The 22,826-nt window shown below is 55.3% G+C and overlaps 5 protein-coding genes across 5 annotated transcripts; 3 read left to right on the top strand and 2 right to left on the bottom strand.

Annotated features, from left to right (window-relative positions):
• Nucleotides 1-167: 167 nt before the first annotated feature.
• CkaCkLH20_03601 (uncharacterized protein) lies at nucleotides 168-2,948 on the top strand (the record flags this gene model as incomplete). Its single annotated transcript, XM_038886320.1, has 5 exons — nucleotides 168-305; nucleotides 358-405; nucleotides 489-1,455; nucleotides 1,511-2,181; nucleotides 2,247-2,948. The coding sequence occupies 5 exons, from the start codon at nucleotides 168-170 to the stop codon at nucleotides 2,946-2,948; spliced, it is 2,526 nt and encodes an 841-aa protein (XP_038748162.1).
• Nucleotides 2,949-3,418: 470 nt separating this feature from the next.
• On the top strand, nucleotides 3,419-4,600 carry CkaCkLH20_03602 (methanesulfonate monooxygenase; the record flags this gene model as incomplete). The annotated part of the gene is made up of 1 exon (XM_038886321.1): nucleotides 3,419-4,600. The coding sequence occupies one exon, from the start codon at nucleotides 3,419-3,421 to the stop codon at nucleotides 4,598-4,600; it is 1,182 nt and encodes a 393-aa protein (XP_038748163.1).
• Nucleotides 4,601-5,891: 1,291 nt separating this feature from the next.
• Nucleotides 5,892-7,697, top strand: CkaCkLH20_03603 (uncharacterized protein; the record flags this gene model as incomplete). Its single annotated transcript, XM_038886322.1, has 5 exons — nucleotides 5,892-6,134; nucleotides 6,202-6,238; nucleotides 6,297-6,364; nucleotides 6,423-6,787; nucleotides 6,851-7,697. The coding sequence occupies 5 exons, from the start codon at nucleotides 5,892-5,894 to the stop codon at nucleotides 7,695-7,697; spliced, it is 1,560 nt and encodes a 519-aa protein (XP_038748164.1).
• Nucleotides 7,698-9,004: 1,307 nt separating this feature from the next.
• Nucleotides 9,005-10,522, bottom strand: CkaCkLH20_03604 (upf0187 domain membrane protein; the record flags this gene model as incomplete). Its single annotated transcript, XM_038886323.1, has 1 exon — nucleotides 9,005-10,522. One exon carries the CDS (start codon nucleotides 10,520-10,522, stop codon nucleotides 9,005-9,007), a length of 1,518 nt encoding a protein of 505 aa, XP_038748165.1.
• A 4,973-nt stretch (nucleotides 10,523-15,495) lies between these two features.
• Nucleotides 15,496-18,176, bottom strand: CkaCkLH20_03605 (uncharacterized protein; the record flags this gene model as incomplete). Its single annotated transcript, XM_038886324.1, has 3 exons — nucleotides 15,496-17,860; nucleotides 17,915-17,999; nucleotides 18,095-18,176. 3 exons carry the CDS (start codon nucleotides 18,174-18,176, stop codon nucleotides 15,496-15,498), a joined length of 2,532 nt encoding a protein of 843 aa, XP_038748166.1.
• Between the last annotated feature and the right edge of the window lie 4,650 nt (nucleotides 18,177-22,826).

Raw genomic sequence — 22,826 nt, forward strand, 5'->3', positions numbered from 1 at the left:
AGATTCTGAGATCTCGTGATAGATTTGGAGCGGATTGAGTTCAAGCTTAGATCCAGGTCTTTATTGCGAAATTAAGTCTCACGCCTCAATACCCGTACCTTTTTCCATCCCTCACCTTCAACCTCCTCCCCGCCTTCTTCGACGGCGCTTTGGCATATTCCTCGAAGATGACAGCCGACAGCATCCCACTCGATGTGGAAGGCTTGATAAGCCAGCTTACGCTGGAGGAGAAGATTGATCTTCTGGCGGGTCAGGGATCTTTCCGAACGACGGGCCTCCCTCAGCGAGGCATCCCGGCTCTGATCGTCAGTACTCGCAGATGCTCATGTACGGGACACATTACTGACTTTGAACCAGACTTCGGATGGTCCCCATGGCATTCGCGGTCGACGCGCTTTCCATCGAGTGAGTAAGATGAAATTTTGATCAGGCAATAGAAGCTTGAAGCATGCCCGTGTTGTCTTGATCTAGGCTGATCATGAACTTAGAACCCGAGCCCCATGTTGCCTTCAGCAACTGGCATGGGAGCAACTTTCAACGCCGAGCTTCTGCACAAGGTCGGGAACCTCCTCGGGGAAGAAGCCAGAGCTCGAGGCGTTCACGTCCTTCTGGCACCTACCATCTGCCTCCAACGTTCGCCGCTATTCGGTCGCGGTTTCGAGGCTTTCGCCGAAGACCCCTTTCTCAGTGGCATCCTAGGAGCCGCCTACATCAACGGCGTACAAGAGCGCGGTGTCGCAACCAGCGTGAAGCACTATGCCGCGCACGACCAGTCCGACAACTCCATTGAGGACAACGTCTGTATGACCCAGCGCACGCTTCGGGAAGTCCACATGCTCCCGTTCCAACTCGTCATGCGCGACTCGGATCCCTGGACATTCATGACCTCGTACAACAAGATCAACGGAATCCACGTGAGCGAGGATCCGTTGCTTATGAAGCAGATTCTGCGCGACGAGTGGGGTTTTAAGGGGCTAGTAATGAGCGATTGGTTTGGTACTTACAGTACTTCCGAAGCCATCAACGCCGGTCTGGATCTGGAGATGCCCGGTCCGACGCAGTGGAGAGGCAAGTGCCTAAGTCTGGCCGTCAACAGCCGTAAAGTACCGCGGACGGCCATCGACGAGTGTGTCAGGAATGTTCTCAACCTCGTCAACAAGGTCATGGACACGAAACCTGAAGCGTACTTCTCTGCTACGAATACGCCGGAGCAGCAGGCTCTGATTCGGCAGCTCGTGGCGGAGAGCGTTGTTCTTTTGAAGAACGACAGAGGAGTGCTTCCTATTAAAGTGTCGGAAAAGAGGCGTATCGCATTGATCGGAGACCATGTCAAGAACCCGGCCTTGAGCGGTGGTGGAAGTGCGGAGGTCGAGCCTTACTACTCCGTGACCCCTTACAACGCCGTCGTGGAAGAGGCTGGAAAGGAGAATGTTTCTTATGCCCTGGGATGTCACTGTGAGTCGCTTGTCTCGTTCTTATGTCGATCCAGGCTGACTCGTTTCTTCCACAGCTTTCAGATTCAGCCCTCTTCTGAAGAATCTCAAGCCCGCGAACGCTGAAGGGTTTGGTTGGTCAGTCGAGGTCTTTGGAGAGAATCCAGACGAGAAGCCTGACGCCGAGGTCTTGCTATCAGCCACTGCCGAGAAGGAACTCATCGATGTTCCGGAGAGTTTCCACGCGACCCTACCCAAGAAGTTCTATGCCAGAGCTCGTGCTGTCTACACCCCAGAAACTACGGGTCCTTTCAGGTTTGGCTTCAGCACGTCAGGCAAGGGCAAAGTGCGCATCGACGGGAAAGAAGTCATTGACCTCTGGAGCAACCAGCCTCCCAAGACGGGCCCTACACCCTGTTTTAACAGATTGTCTATGGAAAAGTTCTGCGACACACATCTGACTGAGGGCAAGACCATCGACATCGAGGTCATCCAGGTCAACGAAGACCTTTCTGGCGGTGTCGGCACAGCACTGACACTTGCGGGCCGAGTCGGCGGTTTCGAAATCATCGATGAAGACCTCGCCATCAAGGAGGCGGCGGAGCTGGCCAAGAAGGTCGATGTCCCCATAGTAGTCACGGGTCTGTCGTCGGACTTTGAGTATGAGGGCGCCGATAGGAAGCACCTGAGACTGCCCGGCCGGGTCGATGACCTGATACAGGCTGTTCTTGCTGCCAATTCCAACGCTGTGAGTGTCAATCTACAGGTGCTTGTGGTTGTAGATAGTATATCCAAGACTAACAACTTCTCAAGGTCATTGTTACGCAGTCAGGCTGTCCCATTGAGATGCCATGGGAGTCTCAAGCGTCCACACTCGTGCACGCGTGGTTCGGCGGCCAGGAGACCGGTCACGGCTTAGCAGACGTCCTCTTCGGCAAAGCCAACCCCTCAGGCAGACTTTCCCAGACATTCCCAAAGTCCATCAAGCACACACCTGCTTATCTCAACTTCTCAAAGACCGACTACGACATCGTTTACGGGGAGGGAGTTTTCATCGGTCACCGCTACTACGAGGTAACCGACCGGGACCCTCTCTTCTACTTTGGTCACGGTCTTTCGTACTCGACTTTCGAGTACTCGAGACTTCAGGTGCCGAGCACTTTTGAACCTTCGGTAGATTTCAAGATGAAGATCTCGGTTGACGTGACGAACAAGGGCCCGTATGACGGCGCGGACGTGGTTCAGGTCTACATCCACGACCCCGAGAGCACTCTTCAACGGCCTGCCCGAGAGCTCAAGGCGTTTTCCAAGGTGGTTATGAGAGTTGGCGAGACGAAGACTGTTGAGCTTGTCCTTGATAAGTACTCGCTGTCATACTGGTCGCAAGAGAGATCGAAGTGGCTTGCGGAGGCGGGAGAGTACGTGGCGATAGTCGCATCGAGCTCGAACCCCAAGGACGAGATCCTGCGGGCCAGTTTCCACTTGCCGCAGACGTTTTTCTGGGAGGGCGTCTAATAGATCTGATGGAGAGTTTGGTGCCCAGGCTGCCTCACATCACCATTATATGTGCTCATTGAGACCTTTTAGACATGTATGAACGATAGAGTTGAAAACTGTGCCTTATCTTTCCGAATTATGTCTTCCAGGTATGCGACGCGGTGTTCACCAAATAGCATCGATGCAGAATATCAAACATGTACAACCTCGAATTGCGTGCTTGAACATCAGCCGACTGTGGAGATAATCGGTCTCAATAGCAGGCGTCAAAAGTCTGCAGGATGCGAGCTCGACATATCTCCTCATTCACGCGTCATCTCCAACTTACATAACCAGTCGTTTGACATCGAGATATGAGATGGTATGGCCATTGTCGGATTTTATCAGAGCGCGATTCTGAACATTGATGTTTCACAAACATCATCGCATTTGCGTGAAAGCATGCGCCCCTCGTAGACGTTGAACCTACCCGATACCCAAGACTCATCATGTCCGCAAAGTCAGTCCGAGAAGGCGGCCCAGCCCTCAAAGGCCCCTTCGACTTCCCCTCCTCGCCTCTCAGCCGCGCATCCCGCCAGCCCCTCCTCCTCGGCCTCTTCCTCAACCTCCAAGACATCAAAATCTCCACATACCCCACGAGCAACACCTGGACGTTCGACTACAACCTCGACCTCGTCCGCAAAGCCGAGGCCCTCGGCTTCGAGCTCGCCTTCAGCCGCACCCAGTGGCTCCCCAAGGGCGGCTACGACGGCGAGGCCTCCCTCGACGCCTTCGTCGCCCTCGGCGCCATGGCCGCCGCGACACAATCCATCCTGCTCATCTCGACCATGCACGTCCTCTACGGGCCCCTCCACCCGCTGCACATCGCAAAGTACGGCGCCACGCTCGACCACATCGCCAAGGGCCGGTGGGGGATCAACGTGGTGACGGGCCACCGGGCCGTCGAGCACGAGATGTTCGGGCGGCAGCGTATCGAGCACGACAAGAGGTACGAGATGGCCGGCGAGCTGTTCGACGTCGTCAACAGCCTCTGGGGCGAGACGGAGAACCTGTCGTACGAGGGGACGGTCTCGCCCTGGAGGCTCGAGAACGCGTGGGTCACGCCGAAGCCGCGGTTCGGCAGGCCGATCCTGATCAACGCGACGGGGTCCCCGGCGGGCATCGACTTCGCGGCGCGGTATTCCGATTTCATCTTCGTCACGTCTCCCGGGACGGCGAATATCGAAAGCGCGCTGGAGACGTTGCCCGCTCACATCGCTACCATCAGGGCGGCCGTCGAGGCCGAGGGCCGCGAGGTCAAGATCCTGATCAACCCCATCATCGTCTCGCGAGACTCGCCAGAGGAATCGTGGGCGTACGCCCGGAGCATCGCCGAGGGCACCAAAGTGCAGACGGGGACGAAGAAGTTCGGGACGGCAAATGGGAATTATGATAGTGATGCCCACGCGTGGAGGGGGCGAAAGGGGCAGCAGGAGAAGCAGGGGCTCAATCTCGGCGGGAATATCGAGATCATTGGGTCGCCTGAACAGGTTGTCGAGCAGTTGGATGCGTTGCACAAAATTGGCATTGATGGTGTCGTTGCGAATTTCTACGATTTCGCACCGGACTTGGAGTACTTTGGGCGGAAGATTTTGCCGTTGATCAAGGAGGCCGGTCTCCGCGTCGAGTGACGAGAATGAGTGCCATCATCTCATCAAAGAGTCATTCTCTATCCTGTTCGTGATAGTCAGCGCAGTTTTGCCTCATCACGCATGCTTGTATCAGCAGCGGGTGAATATTCGACGCATGCGTACACGATGCAGCGAAGATCACGTCTCAGAACCACCATCAAATATAGCGTTCACCCATGATCCTTCGGCCCGAGATGTCATTATCCGAGATCGGTTGCTCTTCTTTCGTTCCCATTTCATCTATCTCCAAACGTTCCGTTAAGATGCGTCTCTCGCATCACAGAACATCCAGTGCCTCAATCCACAAGACGCCACAGAAACCATCCGTCTCCATACCGCCGGCGATCCACGCGCGGACCTTGCGTCATGTGGCTGATTTGACAGATCGATCACCGAATCCTGACATCCCCAGAACCAGTCCTTCTCCATCCACGATCTAACCCGGAAGAGACGCCCTATCTGCACTCCGCATTCCCATCAAAAGCTTGATCTTCACCTGGCTCCCTTCGGTCTCGGATTCCTCCCCGCCTCCCCCCGTCCGCCTTCCAGAACACCAGATCCACTCCCATGATAAGCTTTCTCGTCGAAACCAAACGTCCGAGAGAGGGAGGGAGAGAGAGAAAGAGAGTAGTACGACCGAGACATGCCTCCCGCCGTGAGATACGGCAGCAAGGAGGCAGAGAGAGACATCTGTAAGACCTACCCAGAGCGTGCCAAGACCGCGTTTGACGACATGGCCTAGGTCGGATGCGGAATTGCACACACGTCTAGAAGGGAAAACGAAAAGCAGATGCCATGCGGCGAATGGCAGAACGCATGTTCTAGGAGGAGAGAGGGGGAGGAGGCGACTATGTGCTAGAGGAGGTGAATGGGGTCGAACCCGCGTCGCCGGATCCGGGGTGAGACATCTACCGAACGCATGTGGGAAGGGACGCCTCGTAGCGCCCAACTGGTGTCCTACCTTGAGATGTTGCGGTTCTTTTCGGTGGGGGATATTATTCTTTGAGGACTTCCTCTTTCTGTTGTCGCTGTGCTCCCCTCTCCCCCCGTTTGTTCTCCTCCATCACAGTCCCTCCTCTCCTTCACCTGGTTCCTGTGGGATATCCGGCTTGCATCAGCCACACAGGTTTCCTTCTCCCATACGATCCGAACGAAACGACTCGACCGACTACTTGACGAACTTTCGGGAGGGAACACTAACAACAACACGGCCGATCTGGGAACCCCGTCACCCAAAAGGACGGGCACACAACCCGCCGATGCGTAGGAGGAAGGACGAAACTTCTCGCCAATGTTGATCTGGACCACGTCGCCCCAGGACATGGAATCAATCGCCGACAGCACCGACCCGTCAGCGGCGCCGTGGGAAGATGCCCTGCCGCCGGGCTCGCTCGAGAGCCGGTCCGACCTCATTCTCGTCATCGGCATCATCATGACCGTGCTCGCGACGGTGTTCTTCGCGCTGAGGGTGTATGTGAGGGCGTTCATGACGAGGAAGTGGGGGGCTGACGATACCCTTCTCACCTTTGCGTTTGTAAGTCGTAATGATGCGGGTTAGAACTGGACGCAGAGGAGTAGGACTGATATGAGGTTGGGTGCAGTTTGCAGTGGTGTTACACAACTCCATGCTCTGTGTTGGTAAGTGACATCAAATCACACATCGCAGGCCATTCTGTTTACTAACACTGCTTCAAAGCGACGAGATTCGGCCTCGGCAAACACGTCTGGATGAACTCGGTCAAAAACCTCCTAAAAGGCCAAAAGGTGCCAATCTCCATCCCTTCACACTCCCACCAGCACCTCGTCTAATAACCCCCTCCAGATCGCCCTCTTCGTCGTGATAGTCTACCAAGTCGCCTTCGTGACCATCAAAATCGCCTTCCTCCTGCAATACCGCCGCGTCTTCCCCCTCCCGAAGGTCGAGCTCCTCTGCAACCTCGGCATCGGCTTCCTCGCCCTCTTCGGCATCTCTCTCCTCGTCTCCGCCGGCGTCACCTTCGACCTCGTCTACAAGTACGGCTCGCTCAACGCCCCGATCAACATCCTCGGCTGGTTCCTCGCCAACGCCGCGATCCACCTCGTCACCGACATCGCCATCTTTATCCTCCCCGTCCCGCTGCTGGGTCGGCTGCGGATGAGGAAGACGCAGAAGCTCGCTCTAATGGCCAGCTTCGGTCTCGGACTCTTGTGAGATGAACTCCGTTATGCTGGCAAAAATGAGACGTGGAATGCTAACAGACGTACAAACAGAACATGCGTCATCTCCATCATCCGCATCGCAACCCTCCCCGCCACCTTCGCCAACCTCGACCAGACGTACGAGGGCACCCCGCACATGGTCTGGTCCATCGTCGAGCTCTCCGTCGCCGTCATCTGCCTCTGCATCCCCACCCTCCGACCCCTCCTCTCCCACCCGGGCTCCCGGCTGTACCTCTCCCCCGGCGACAACACCATCACCGGCAGCAGCGGGCCCTCCTTCATCCACGTCGCCTCGATCCCGCCGACCCAGCACTCCTCCGACGCCACCGCCCAGCCGCGCCTCCTCACCGACCGCGTCTCCTCCTCCATCAGCTGCGAGTCCGACGTCGTCGTCATCCGCAAGCCCGTCTCCAGCTTCTGGCAGCGCAGCCGGCAGCAGAGCGAGAACTCCAACTCCACCCTCGCCGCCGCCGGCGACGAGATCGAGCCGGTGCCCGTGTCCGCGGTGGTCATGCGCACGCCCACGATCCCCGTGACCATCGTCACGACGGCGTCATCCACGGAGATCGACATGCCCGTGCTCGAGGTGAACGGGGTGGCGCGGCGGCAGAGCGAGGCGACGACGGTGAGCGCCGGGGGCACGGGGGCGCCGAGGAGGACGAGGAGTATGAGGAGTAGCATCCACAGCGACGGGAGCTCTGCGTTTGGGGGCGGGGGAGGGGGAGGGTTGATGAGGGGGCTGGGTGTGAGGAGGCATATGAGCATCGCGTTGACGGAGAGGGATTCGGATGATGATGTGTATTATTTCGGGGTCGGCGATGACGAGGTGGACCGGGAGTGTCCGACGCCGTTGAGTCCGCCGCCGAAGAGTCGGCAGTCGTTGTCGGAGAGCCGGTGAGCTTTGGGGTTGGGAGGGGTTGGTGTTGCCCTGTGTATTACTACTATGTCTTCAATACAATGAGAATCATTGATCACACCGGCTTCTCAACATTTGGATACGGTATGTAGGATTCTATGTGACGATTTCATATTTGTCGATTAGAACCACAATTGAGGATAGGAGCCAACGACTACCCATAAACAGACCCTATCTGAAAGGAAGGTTCAACACAAGTCTTAGCCACATGTTTACTTACATTTCCTTCTCTTAATCTCTCTAAGAGCAATCTAACCGACCTACCGATACACTTTCATCTCTCACTCACAGCCGACTCCAAGTCCCTGCTCATCTCATTCTAATGTCTACTGAATGCTATGTTCCATCCACAAATCAACACACTTGGAATAAGTACTCTCATGTATACACACTGACTCCAGATGTGTACTCTCATATATACACACTAATTCATCCTCAGAGCTCATAGCTCATCACCCCTCTCACCAGCTTACGTCATCCAAACACCACCTCCCGCTTCAAATCGAGAACGAAAACCCTCACCTTACGCGGCCCATCTCAAACATCTCATCATAAGTTTCACAAATCACCCATCCATCTACACGTGTTCATCGCCCCCCTTTTGTTTTCGCTCATGTTTGATGAGGTCGTAGAAATCATGCGTCCCTGTCTGATGTTCTCTTCAGACCCCGGTCGATCGGGAAGTCAACCCACACACACCACCGCCGCTCGGAAGTCTGGCACGAGGCAGGCAGGCGGACCCGCCTCCGCGCAAACGACGGGCCGCCCCGACATTCGTTCATGGAAGTGTCTAGACCGTCTGGACTGCCCAGAGTGTCGGTTCATGGGGTGAGGGTTATCAGGGGTCGTGCTAGAGATCGTCGTGGTTCTGCTGGGCGTCATGCTAAGAGAAATGTTGGTCTGGATGAGCGGCTCCTACCTAGCTTACTGCTTGCTGCATACAAAGGCATGAACTTCACGAGAAGCAAGATGGTTTAGGTTGTTTTTGAAGTTTCTCATTCAATTTGGATATCTACCAGTCGTAGAGTTCTAAAGCAAGAGAAGAGAGAATATGCCACGCTCGAACATACAGACCTGTTTCGTTCGTTTTCCAGGTTGATTACAATTGAAAAGAAAATCCGAGCCGGTTCCTGTGCCAAAAAGCCTCCCTGTCGGGGGCGCTGTATAACGTTCTTTTCCCGTGCCGAAAATGCATCGCTAAAACCCATTCCCATCCAGCCTTTATATGCAACAGTGGGAGAAATGAAGAAGAAGAAAACCCAAAGCAACGCGAGAGGAGATAAGACCGCCTACACGTTATGATCTCCGTTGGAGGTCATGGTGGCTTCGCTGCTGGCCTTCTTCTCGCTCTTGCCTCCAGTGTTGGACGCCACTTTTTCGAGGACAACCCTCTTACGGAACTCGAATACGGTGTCGTGCTTGTTGTGGATGGCATGGCGGACACGGTTCTCGGAGCGCGTCATCCAGATGTTGTAGGGCGCCATGCTGGCGGGAAACAAAGGCAGGTTGAGGCTGGACTCCATGAAGGCGTAGGGGTCGCTCTTCTCGAAAGAGCAGACGATGTCGAGCTCAGAGGCGACCTGTTCGCAGTACAGCTCGAGGGGCAAGTCGTTGACGTCCTCTCCGAAGGGGTTCTCGATCTCGCGGCCGATAAAGAGGATACCGAGGATAATATACGCGGCGGCGACAGTAGCGGGGATCGTGATCCACTCGAGCTTGCCGACAAGCTGGAAGGGGAGGAGCATGACGTAGACCCAGGTGATCTGGCTGATGGCAATGGTGTAGGCGATGGGCAGGGGCGTGGTGAGAACGCGCTCGGTACCGGTCATGATGTCGTTGAGGAGAGCAACGTTGTTGTAGGCAATGGTCTGCTGCATCGGCACCTTAAGCTGACCGTCTTCGACCATTTTGTCCACAAGGCAGGCGATGTAGCTGAGGATCTCGAGGGGGAGGTTGCCGAGGGGGCGGGAAGCCTTCTTGATCGTCTTGCGGGGGTTGCTGGCGGCGAAAGAGACACCGAGATACTCGCCCGTCTCCTTGAAGATGTTCTTCTTGCGGAGAGACACCTTGTCTGGGTCGGCGGCGGTGGCCTCCTGGGCGAAAGTCGACAGGTGGGCGACGAGGTGCTCGAGATCCTCATAGCCGGTGTAAGGCTCGAAGCGAAGCTTGTGCTTGAGGGCGACGGAGAAGGCGAGAAGCAGGTTCATGCAGCCGACCTTGCGCAGCATCGAGACTCTGGGGTCGAGACCCTCGGGGTCACCACCGTGAATCCAGAAGACGCGGCCGAGACTCTGGCATGCGAGGATGAGCTGGGCCCAGTAGCGGCGACCCTCGGCGTAACGTTCGTAGGCGGTAGAACTGCGGAAAGAGAGACCCATACCGACGACGAAACCCAGAACGGTCAGCAGGACGGAGTCGACGGCCATCTTGGTCTTGAGCATGTGGATGCAGGTGATGCAGGCGGACCAGAGACACATCCAGAGCAGGGGCACGATCATCTTGGGCAGAATGCTGCCGTGCATCTGCATGAAGAGAGGCCATTTCGAGTGCTTGAGGATATCACGAGGACCGGTGAAGTAGTCGTCCAGGTCGATACTGGTGTTCTTGCGGCTGAAGGGGTTAGGGGTGGTCGCGCCGGTGGGCGACATGGCCTCGTGAAGCTCGGTGGTGTCGAAGTTGGTCATGCGCGGCTTGATCTTGATTTCGTCGGGGGGCTGCTGGTGGTTGAGGTTGTTGTTGTCGCTGGCGGCATTGTGGCCAGGACCGGCAGTAGGAGCAGCCGCATGGCCGCCACCGTCTTCACCCATATTGTGTAAAGGAGGAGGATTCTCTTCTGTGTCTACTGGTATGCTGAGTACTGGAACGTCGTGGGCCGATATTTTTTGCTGGTGCATATCCGTTGGTGTAAGACACGAACGGGAAAGCGGGAGGACGCGGAGAGCGGGAGATAAGGGAGGACCTCGATAACGGTTGGTCCTGCCTTGTCCTGTCGAGTGCCCGTTGATCGATGTCGATAACGAGCGAGGGATGGGCGGTCGAGAAGAGCTTGGGATAGCTCGGCGCGGGAGTCGAGGGTATATGAAGCGCGAAGCCGAAAGGAGCTAAGGAAATTCGACGGGAGGATGATGAAGGCTGAGGCAAGGAGGGGTGTTCCTGGACCGGAAGGATGGGATGATTACGGGATTGAGAATGGTGTGGGAGGACAGGCAGGCACAGGGCAGGGTCTTTTGGTGAGAAAAATAAGAAGATGGTGTGGTGGAGGATGACCAATGACTGAAAAGGAAGTGATGTGGTGAGCGAGCGACTGGGGAGGTGAGAGAGATCTCGTATGGATGGAAAGATGGAAATTGGGAGACGAAAAAGAAGAATAAGAAAGTGAGAAGAAGTGTTGTTTTCTTCAAGAGAGGAGGACCAAATAAAAAATAATTATTAAGAGCTGGAAAGACTGGATCGCGTGTCTGAGCAAGAACCAGAAAATACAAAATCAAGGAAAGTGCTCTGCTTCCTGCTCTCCTGAGTCCTTCCTTCCCATCAAAGAGTGCAACTGCCACCAGGTCACCAAGCAAGCAGGCGCACCTTCCACAGTTCTTGGCTCCTTCCCGCCCACCACACACCACCTTACAAAGTGCCTCCTCTCTAAAAGTACGTACCTCTGTACCCCTTGGCGCCTTTCCCTTCTTGGCCAGACCTTCCCGCTGCTGGATCGTCAAACGGCCTGTGCTCACCCGGTCTTGGCCAATGAGAACCCCATGTTTCCTCTGTCAGTTCAAGGGGGAAGGAGCGCGGCCAGCCCCGGGGAAGGTGAAGGGTGCTCCACAGAGATCCACCTGCAAGCCACAAGGGGCAAGACCAGTAAGAACCGGTGGAAAGGCCAAGGGGGCGGAGCTGAAACAGGGGCCATGCGGCTCCACTTCATCCAGAGGTGGGCCCCTGCTTTTTGCCTCGATTTTTGCTTCCATCAACAGCTTCCATTCACCACCACCATTTCTGATTCTCACTGCTCTCTACATGGCTTCCCAGACAGGCCCGTCGTAGCAGCAAAATGCATGCCAAGGGCTCGTTTGTTGTCTTACGCTCGCCTGTCAGCTGCACCGTGGCCGCTAGCATCCTCAATGCGAATACTGTAGCCCAACATTTGCGTCGATTCAGGGGACAATCGAGAGACCAATGGACCTCCGACAGATCACGCACATATCACAAATTGGGCGCTGACTTGCAGCTCATCCTCCACTCGCCAGCAGGCTGACGCCCTAACCAGGGCCATCCGAACCGCCGTCGACACGTGGAGGCGCCCAAGTTGATCGCTTGATGCTTGGGATTTCCTGGTTTCTGTTCCTTCCACCGGCCTCTCCAGAGTCCAGAATCATAAATCGAGTCAACATGCGAGCGTCCCACACGCCGCAAAGCCTCGCAGAAAATAGCAGCTCACCCGATCATTGGAACCAAAAGATGGAGCCCAGAGAAGACGATGGACTGTTGACAGCCGGCATTGATTCGCCGGCCCAGTTTTGATCGAGATTGATTCGTTCCTCGACTCGTGTCTTGGCACGCGACGCTGCACTGCGCCTGTGTCGGGTCACTCTCATTCTCACTCTCACTCTCACTCTCATTCGTCACCGTCTCTCACCATCACTCTCATACGGTGCGCACCACAGAGTCACAGGCTACGACATCAGGCAATTGTCCGGTATTGTCCTCATTCTGAACACAGGCAACAGGCCGTGTGTCCCCTGAACGCAAACCATGGCCGCCATGCTTCAGGTACACCCGGACACTGTGGTCCCTCAAGGCCCCGTTCACGGGTCCCCTCACCGTCTCTTCATTCAGCCCTCACTCCGTCTGTGAGCCTTCACTCTCCGATGGCCAGCCCGTTCCACGTCCAGGGCATCAGAGTTCCAACGACGTACCGATCGTATTCCACGGGGCCGCGAAACGAAAATCCTTCTCATTCAGGCCTGCACCCGCTCGATAATGTCCGCACAAGGCCAAGTCCTGAATGAGGCGACATTGCCTCATTTCATACGCGTGCAAAACTCATCACTGACTGGGTCTTGGCATCGTCCCTTAATAATCTGAAGTTTTCAAGCTGGCATCCAATGTCTGACACTCACACACTGAAGCGGGAGACTCAGACGACAGCCACCAACACACCAGTCTGTCCAACCGCTAAAACAGCCGGGATGGCTTCTGCGGTTGCCGCTGGACCACCTCGCGGGGTTTAGTCTGGTGCGGCTGTCCGCGTCAGAGCGGCCGGCACTTTCGCGCGTCGTCGACAAAAAGAATTCTGCAGACGCCTGCCGTCTGCGTTCTCGATGCCGACGGCACAGCTCGTGGGTTCTGTCGTGGATAATACGCGGCTTCGAATTCGCGGCCTTGACGAGGTTTCATTCGGACTGCCCACGAGCATTGGCATGGATCTGCCTGTTGCCTCTGCTTTCCCACATGCCGACCCCGAACACTGTTTCCCCGAGGGAGAAGTCTGATGATTCGATGACGCGCGAGAGACTCTGTTTCTCCTTGATTCATGGTGGTGCCAAGCATCCACACTTCCCCTGCATATTACCTTCGACCTCAGTCTCAATCACCAGAGATTCTCAGATGGTGACAAAATACCAAGACGCGGTGAAGACCTCACACGAAAATTCGACCTCTCACAGAACAGACCGGCAAGCGAAATACCCCAAGGCTGACTCGCGTCTCGATCTCGGTCAATAAACAAGAAATGATAGATTGCACCCGCGTCTTCCATCCCCCCAAATCGACACTCATCCCCGTCAATCCCTTTATTGACATTTTTTCCCACGGGTTGATGGACTGGAGGGTCCTGTGGTGGCGAAGCTTCCTTGGCGAAATGGACAAGACTCCACACCTCTCTGCGCGAGAAAAAAGGACAAGCGGAGAAGAAGAAGTCATCGAAAGAATGGAAACGGCTGCCTGTTCCAATTTGGGGTCGCTGGCGGTTCTTCCGTCAAGTGGAACCCCCTTTTTCCCCGGCCAGGCAGTCTGTCAACGGTGTTTGGTTCGATTCTCGCCTGCCCATGTCCCCTGAGCGAAAGCTTGAACGGTTTTCGATGGGGACACCGTCCGCTCAGACGTGACAGCGGATGGAGCCGGCGATCGGGGAGGGCAGCTTTGCTCCAGTCTTTTACGTGCACCGTCCACGGTCGCTTCCGTTCTCCTGGGTTCGTAGACATCTCGCCAGCGATTTTGATGTCGTGACTTCGTGCTGCGGCTACATCGAATGCGAGAGCCCGTGGCCGTACGTTACCTATGGCTTTCGCAGAATGAAGCGTCACGACATGCCGTTCTGTGTAAGATAGCCACACCTAGTGTAGCGCCTGCGAGCGCGACCCAGTCAGTCCGTCCATCCACGGAAACCAACATTAGGCGCATATCCGTGCATCACATCGCCCAGGCTTGCAACATTTCCAACAGCCAACAATTCTTAGCTAAGAACACGCTTATATCAGCCGAACAAGAATCCACAGGCCGTACCCTTTGTCAAAGTCGCGACGGCTCCAGAACTCGGCACCTCTCAGCCTCAATCGCGGCGAGCCCTGCCGACCGGACCATTCCTCGTCTGGATGCGCCGCTCCGATGCTAGCTGCGCATACACGAACGGTCAAAGAAAGCAAAAGAACACGGTAAAGTGTAAAAGTAGTTATTTTGGTGATGAGCTAACTACTCATATCAGCTCAGCCTCTCTCACCTGTCCGTAACAGCACGCAGCAAGACGACGTCATTTGCGGATGGCTGTGAGGGCGCCGGGTAGATTACCAATTTCACAATGGGCCCCGCGGGTTCCCTCCGGACGGTGGGGCTTTTTTTTTTTGTGCCTCGGCCGGGGACGGGAGGCCGGTGGGTCCCGCTTTTACGGGGCGCGCGCCGTCCGAGGTTCCGTGAAGCTGGTTCTGGATTTTCTGAAGTGTTAGACATACCACCCAACAATGCGAAGCCATTACTGCCAGTATCATTACTGTCAGAGCTTGCTACCAGAGTCTTAACTATTCATTATATTCTTCTGTGAGGGTCGAATGCTTACAGGAAAAGATCGTCACGCTCGAAGAGAAATCCAAAACACCACATTCGAATAGAGTTTCGTTTTCATCCCAGAACATTGCAAGTCCCGGACTGCTTGCTAGCAACTGAACAAGAACTGGATAGCGTAGGGAATAAAAGTATCAAATTAGTATATCGTCGCAAACCCAACGCATGGGAAATTCAGATACCCTGACACGGGGCTAAGATGTGGGCGCCACCACTTGTGTACGTTGAAATAGGTGCTGCACATCATATCAGACCGATAATCATGAGATATGAAGCCTTCAGCTTTGAAGTGAGAATTGTGCCAAGTTCTAATTGCTAGGCCTCAAAGCCCGAGACCATCCCGATCAAGAGTCGAATTCTAGAGCAACGAGCATCGACGATCACCTTCAAGCATTGTTACCCTGGAGCAATTCATGGCAGAGCGAGTCACTTCAGGACAGAGGAACACAGGTTATAAGAAGAAGAAGGAGTGACTTGAATTCGGCAAGCGAGTGACCTAAGATTAAGACAAAAAGACAGAGAGCTATCCATTAAGCAGGGACCCCACAGTTATATATCATGATTAAGGAACTCCCAGATCTGCCCAAACCATGGCGTTGTAGTTTCGCGTAGTGTTACATGTTTCGGAAAAAAGGGCGAAGACGAAAAGCGGCTATGTGTTTGTCTTTTGCAGGTCTTGCCAAGGCTTGCAGGGTTTATTTCGTCGTGTCATTCCTGACTCTGCTTCTTTCTTCTAAGAGCACTCCTCGCCGGTGTAGGGGGCGAGCTGGAGCTCGGTGTTGACGCGGTTGAAGACGCGGTCGGCGGTGGCCATGCGGACGATGCCCTCGAGGTCGTTGGAGTTGTAGAAGAAGCGGGTGTAGGACTTGACGTTGACGTCGTCGTTGCCGGAGGCGGTGCAGTTGAGGGGGACGCCGACGGGGAGGGAGGCGCCGGAGGTGCGGCAGACGAGGGGCGCGAGCTTGATGCGCAGGACCTGGGACGGGGTGAAGCCGTTGAGGGGCCGGGTCTCGGCCTCGAAGGGGGCGGAGAGGGCGACGGTCTCGCCGTTGGACTGGAAGACCTGTCCGGTGGTGAGGTTGATGTCGAAGAGGGCGGCGGGGGCCGGGTCGCGCTCGTTGCGGAGGTTGAAGCGGTTCGCGCCGAGGGTGAGCTTGGCGCCCTGGATCAGGCCGGGGGAGGTCACCTTCAGGCAGACGTTACGGGCGAAGATGGGCGAGGCGGTGGGGGTGGCGGAGGAGGAGACGACGGTGGAGGTTGCGGGGACGGTGGTGGAGGAGGGGGTGGTGGTGGTGGAGGGGACGGAGTCGATGATGGACTCGGAGGAAGAGGAGGAGCTCGTGGCCTCAGCGGTGGAGGTGGCCTCGGTGGTGGAGTCGTCGGTGGTCGTCAGGATCGGGAACTCGGTAGAGGTGCTGACGGTGACGTTGGGGGCTCCGGTCACGGTCGAGCTGAACTCAGAGGTGGAGGAGTCGAAGATGGTGCTGGCCGTGGTGCTGTTGGGGAACAGAGTCGAGGAGCTGACGTCCACGGTGGTGCTGTTGGGGAAGATCGTGGAGGACTCGGTGGCGGTCACGGTGGTGTTGGGGAAGAGGGTGGACGAGGGAGCGGCGGTGGTGGACTCGACGGCGGTGCTGTTGGGGAACAGGGTGGAAGCGGAGATGTCGGTCGTCGTGCTGTTGGGGAAGAGAGTCGAGGTCTCCGTGGCCGAGGTGATCGTGACGTTGGGGAAGGTGGTGGAGGAGATCACCTCGGTGGAAGTGGTGTTGGGGAAGAGGGTCGAGGTGGCGCTGGTCTCGGTCGCGGTGACGTTCGGGAACAGGGTGGACGAGCTGCCGACGACCGTGCTGGTGGTGTTGGGGAACAGCGTGGAGGAGGGGACGCCGGTCGTGGTGTTAGGGAACACGGTCGAGGAGATGACGTCGGATGTGGTGGTGTTGGGGAAGATGGTGGACAGAGTGCTGGACCCGACGGTCGTGGTGGTGTTGGGGAAGAGAGTGGACGAGACGGACTCGGTAGAAGTGACGTTCGGGAAGAACGAGGAGATGGAAGAAGTCACGTTAGGGAGAGCAGTAGAAGAGACAATCTCGGAAGAAGTGCTGGTGATGTTAGGGAAAGTCGTCGATGAGACGGTAGAAGACTCAGTAGAAGTCACGTTAGGGAAGCCAGTGGACGTCTCAGAGACGAACGTGCTGGTGGTGTTGGGGAAAAGAGTGGACGAGATCGAAGTCGACTCGGTAGATGTAACGTTAGGGAAACCAGTGGACGTGGAAGTCTCGGAGACGAAGGACGTCAGGCTGGAAGTGGTGTTGGGGAACACAGACGACTCGGAGATGGTGGTCAGAGAGGTCGAAGTGGTGCTGTTAACGACAGGAGGGAGAGAAGTCGTGCGGGTAATGAAGGTGGTGAAGGTAGCGTTGAAAATGAACGTGCTGGTCAGCGAGGTGGTCTCCTCGACAAACTCCGTGGAGGTGCTGCCGACCTCGGTCGTGGCGGTCACGGAGGTGGTCACCGCGGAGACGACGTCGGTGGTGACGACGGCGGTCGTGGTCTCGGTGCTGGTGGCCAGGACGGTCGAGGCCGGGTCCGCGCTGCCGCTGACCGTGACGGTGACGACGTCGGTGGCGATCACGGTGGCGGGGACGCTCGTGGTCGTGGTGACGGTGGTCGTGGCCGAGGTCACGGTGCCGGGCGTGACGCCCAGGCAGGAGCAGGCCGAGGCGTAGCGCTCGACGGAGCTGCAGGCCGAGGCGTAGGTCGGGAAGGCGGCGGGGACGACGGTGCTGGCCTGGCGCTTGTTGACGACGGCGATGGTGGCGTCGATGGTCTGCGTCTCGGTGGTGACGGTGACGATCTCGGTGGTGCCGAAGGTGAGGGTCCGGGTGGAGGAGACGACGACGGTGGTCGGGATGACGATGGTCTCGGTCGACGCGGTGATGGTCTCGGTGGTGCCGATGACGTTGGTCAGGGTGGTCGAGATCACCTCGGTGTCGACGACGGTGCTGGTCAAAACCGGGCCCGGTCCTCCGGCGCCGGTGACGGTCACGGTCTCGGTGATGACGCCCGTGGTGGGGACCGTCACGGTCGCGGTCGCGGTGCTGGTAGAGCGTCAGAAAGAGGGAGATGTGCTTCAGGGGGTTTGGAAAGCTTACGCCGTCTCGGGGAAGACAGTCCTCTCCAGGAAGCGAGAGCAGTCCGCAGTGCCGCTTCGGGTCGGGAAGGCACTGGCCGCGATAGCTGGGGGAGTGGAGTGTTAGTCGACGATCTTATGATCTGTAGAGAAGATCTGCCCAGGGTGGGTAGACATGGGGGTAGATGGGACGATGACCTACCTCGCAGACAGTTGTCCCTGGCGCACTGAGCGGCGCTCAACCCGAAGAGGGAGGCCAACACGGCGGTGGTGGTCGGCTTCATGGCTGCTGCAACTGGAGGTCCTCTAAAGACTGGAGCTCGGTAAGCTTCGAGTTGAAACGAAGGAGTGAGTTGACTGGAGCTTGTCGAAAGAAGGAGATGCAGGAGATGAACTGCGCTGATGAGGATGGAGAGAGAAACATTCGACAAGAAACGGCGAGCAAACTGCGAGCTATATACCGGTCGAACGACGACATATTGACATACATCGCGAGGAGGAAACCCGAAATCAAGGACCGGCTGTGAACCTCCATTCCCAAGGGATGGGGGCGAAAACCGGTATCCTCGGCCGCCAACAATATGGCGTCTTCTCTGGTCTGAGACTTCCTCCGTCCCTTGGACTCATCTCGCGATTGCCTCACCCATATTGCCATGCGGTAGGTACTGTCATGGTGAGATGCCAATACCAAAAACGGTTGCTTCTTCCTGCTGGCCCATCGAGACAGAAGAAATCCATCCCTGGCCCCGCGCCGGGTTGCTGTGCCTTGCGGTAAAAGAGTCGAAGCTTGCGGACGCTAGTGAATATGGCTTTGCTAGCTCCAGCGTGTCTGAATCTTGCGTGTGTGCGGGTGAGCCGCCGCCGAAACCCGTTCCCTCAGCCTCTCGTCACCGAAAGTCAGATAAGCATCCGGTGATGATGATGAGGACCGTCGAGTGAGTGGGGGTTGAGGGATGCTTGCCCTTGGAACCTGCAAGTCAGCCAAGGCACTCGCGTTAGCTACCTAACTAGCCAACTGGGCGCTGCTTCAGGTTGAAAGTGCTGCAAGGAACCCGTTCGTGCTGTCTGCAAGGGTTTCCATGAAGCTGTTGTCTGAGATGCGGACATCGGCTCATGGCACCGAGGTGGACTGGATCTTGGCAGGGACGCCGCGAGAAAGGTGATGGGAAGGGAGGAAGGGTTTCCAGCCGCGAGGAGAAACTCGGTGGCCAGATTCCATGCAGCTCATTGGTCGCAAAAAGAAATGTTGGTCTAGAAGCATGCAGGTTGCATATGGGAAATCACTCAAAAAGCAAGCGTTTCGCCCGTGAGGAGCGGCGATCCGGGAACACCTGTCCCGCGCTGCACGTGCGAGTCACATTTGATGAACATGTGTGTGTGAACTCTTCAGAAAGCCCTGCATTGCCGGTGGCTCCAGAAGAGAAGACGCGTCAAGTCCTAGATGGCGTTATTCCGAGTCGTCTCAAAATAGCTGAGATATTGGGAGATGGTGAGAGAAATAGTGGCTTGCAACTCCCTCCCTGTGGGATGTGATGCTCACGAAAACACCAGAAACAGAGTGCAATGCCAAATCGACGAACCGGTCAGACGGTACCAGCGTGCCAGTCGGCTAGTAAGCTTCTTTTGGCGATGGGTGTACCCCGCCAATTACAACCTGGTAGATTTCACGTTATCTGATGCAAAAGTCTGTCGTGGAGCACAAACCCCGTTCTCATTAGTCTGAATTCCCGCGAACGCCAGGCTGAATCCTTCATTTCGAGTTCTCTTACCGGATGGATACTCAAAACCTCGCGCCGAAAGCTGAATCGGCGACCCCATAACTCCAATCGTGGCTTCAAGTCAAAACACTATGAATATCCAGCATGCGAACGGCACTCGCATTCCAGCCTGACCTCACTGCCGGTGCCATCACAAGCGTTCAGCTCGTGGCTTGTCTTGCTGGAGAACAAAACCATGAGGGATGCCTTCAAGCCGTCATCTCCGTCTATCCGCGCGAGACACGTATGAATCCTGCGTGTGAGCTAGACTCGAGACGTACCGGAGGTCTCACACGGAGCGGTCTGCCACGACATCCCGGTCGTGGTCGGAATGAGCTTAGAGCTGCGGCCTCGCTTCTCCCTCCCCCGTCTGTCACCTCCGAAAAGACTTGCAAGTTGCGCTTGTGTCAGATTAGACAGGCGACGGCTCATGGACGCATCTAGTGCCATGTCGCCATGCATACCGAGATTAGCATGAGAAAAACAACCATAAACGTAGATGGCAAGCTTCCGACCCAACGTCCGGGCTGAGGTTGTTCAGCGGGCATGATGAATCACTCCCTTCCTCCCTTTTGGGGACCATTCCGTTCGGAGATGGCTGGCTGAAGAAGACACAAATAGCTCGCCTACACCGGTTGCATTATCGATTAAGGAGTAAACCTCACGGCCTCATAGTGAAGATGTCCTTAAATAAAGTGCACAATTCTTGGGATATCTGATATCCCGTCTAATGACAATGTCTTGGCCCATCGTAGTAATTCTCCTAGGAATTCATCTGTCACAGCTTGAGCTTGGCACCAGCTCTCCACCTTTCCACCCTAGATCTCACGCAGCTCTCAGTTGGAGTCTTAGATCGCCAACACCGCGTTCTGGTTGGCCGTGATTCGGAAGTCAGACCGGCCAGGCCATGTCCGAGACGGCAGTCAAAAGGGAGAATATGTCTCTGCACATCGCGCGAGTTCCACGACCTTCTCTGCCCACGACACACAACCTTAATGGCGAAATAGTCTGCCTGAAAGACACGCTCGGTCACGTGAATCAGCAGACTCGTAAGCTCTGGCTTGGAAGGCTTTTGGCGGTGATCACGGGTGCTGAGACAAACAGCTTGACAATCATTAAACACGGAAAATTCGCCTCTGACAGCTTTTAATCTCACCGCTAGTATCATACCCCTTACCGACGTCGTCACAATTGCGCAAGTATTGGTCTCTCAACACTATTGAATCAGCTGCCGCTTCAGTTCTGATTCTCAGTGTCATTGCTGACCCTCGTAATTTCGAACACGAGGTTTGCGAGGGCATGTGAAAAGTGGTCAGATGTCATCATGGGACCTTCAACTAGAAAAGGAGAGAACCTTACAAAGTTGCTTATAAGTAGCTACTGATGCTCTTTCCGTGAGGTGGATATGGTATCCTCCGCCAAACATCTACTCCCTCGTAGCTGTCAAGACTGAATCTCGTTCAAAATCACGTTACATCTAATTGTAAACGACCATATTTGGTTTATTCTCGCTGCACATTACCACTGCGAAAGGTAAAGATCTCATTCTGGCAAAATGAAATATCATGTGACATTCCACGCCTACGAGACTGACAATTCAGAAAGAAGGAGTTTGCGGGAATGTGTGTAACTCTTTTCGCGATACTGAAGGTATCAAAGCCTAAATTCTGTGTCGTTTCGTTCGATTTGACTAAGTGAAGAAGAAGCCTTAATGAACATTATAATGAGTACTTGCGGCTGTCTTTAATCCAGCCTGTCCAAGAAGCAAAGAGGTTAGCGAAAAGGGGGAAGCTCGTAGAAAGGTTCGTTTTGGAAAATAGTTAAGTAAGATTGTAGCTAAAAAGAGGGTATAATATTAATTACAATAGTTGTTACAGTTAATAGACGGCATTAAATAACTCGGCTGTTTCCTCATAGGGGGCCTACCTCCTTAAATACTGTAGGAGCCCATTGTATTGCCTTGTGAGAACGTTATCGTCGGCTTAGCGAGAACAGCTAAGTCTACGTTGGGACAGGGTAAACGTTACTCGAGATGTTGTTAGTGACAACCAACCATGGCTGATCTGATGTCTTGTATAGTAGTCCCACGGGATGTGATGCCCTAGGGGAGGGTAGAGGGGGCTTCTAGATGAGGTTCTAGATATTGGCTAGGGGAAATTCTTGGAACGCCGCACCGAAACCCCGTTTCCGCTTCGGTGTCGGGTATGGGGTATCGTTCTCCAGCTGCGAAATTTTCCCCCAATCACGCATTCTTCTATAGCCTCTCTCGCAGCGATTTTCGAACGTATGCATACTTGTCATCCTTAATCTGGTCATCAGTAGCAGTGACCTGCGTGAAGTCAGCTCAAAGAGAGCAAAGATAGCAACATAGCTCTCAGCGGAGCTAAGAGACCGGCTCAGGGGTGGACTGGTGAATGCGGGACTAGAATCACGTCCTCCGCACCCACGATGTTAACTCAGAAGAGACTCAACAAATTGAAGCGATTCAATAGCATCAAAGAGGTTATTTGACATCCTCCGAAGACAAACGTCGCAGGACCCTGGGGTTCACAGCCCGGCACCTCGGGTCGGGTGGGCCGGATCTGGGTTCGTCTGATCACCTTGCCGTGGGTCTTCCAAGATCTAGACTATGTTACAGGCTAACATAGATGCTTGCCTTTGGTGGTATTGACAGGTCTGACAGGATTAGAGCCGTCATTTACGGAAGGAGAAACAACAATCACTAACCGATTTGGAAGATAGATCAATATAACCACGACTTGGTTACGGGTACGGGTACCGTCACCTCGTGTTAGCATTGGTGGTCGACGGAGAGCTGTAGGATTCCGGTGGACTGCCCGGCCTAACAGTGACACAATATATGCCCCATCCCACCCCCTTAGAGGAACCATTCATTAGCCCCAATCTAACTCTGACGGAAGATATATCGATCGGGGGTCGAAATCGGTCACTTGCATCGTTGGTTCCTCTTTGGGTAATTGGAACGGAGTCCCAGATAACATAAAGGGCACTATCTCCGGACATAGATCGTGTCCAGATCGTGAACCGCGATTAGGATACCACTTAAGGAACGGAGAGAACCAGCCGTTGAGCCAATCAAGTCTCGTTAAGAATGCCAAACTTGCATCCCATCCCGCCGGCTACTAGCGGGATCTTAACCTAGTACAGCTCCCACCT

Source organism: Colletotrichum karsti, assembly GCF_011947395.1.
Source record: "Colletotrichum karsti strain CkLH20 chromosome Unknown Scaffold9, whole genome shotgun sequence".
Classification (NCBI taxonomy): Eukaryota; Fungi; Ascomycota; class Sordariomycetes; order Glomerellales; family Glomerellaceae; genus Colletotrichum; species Colletotrichum karsti.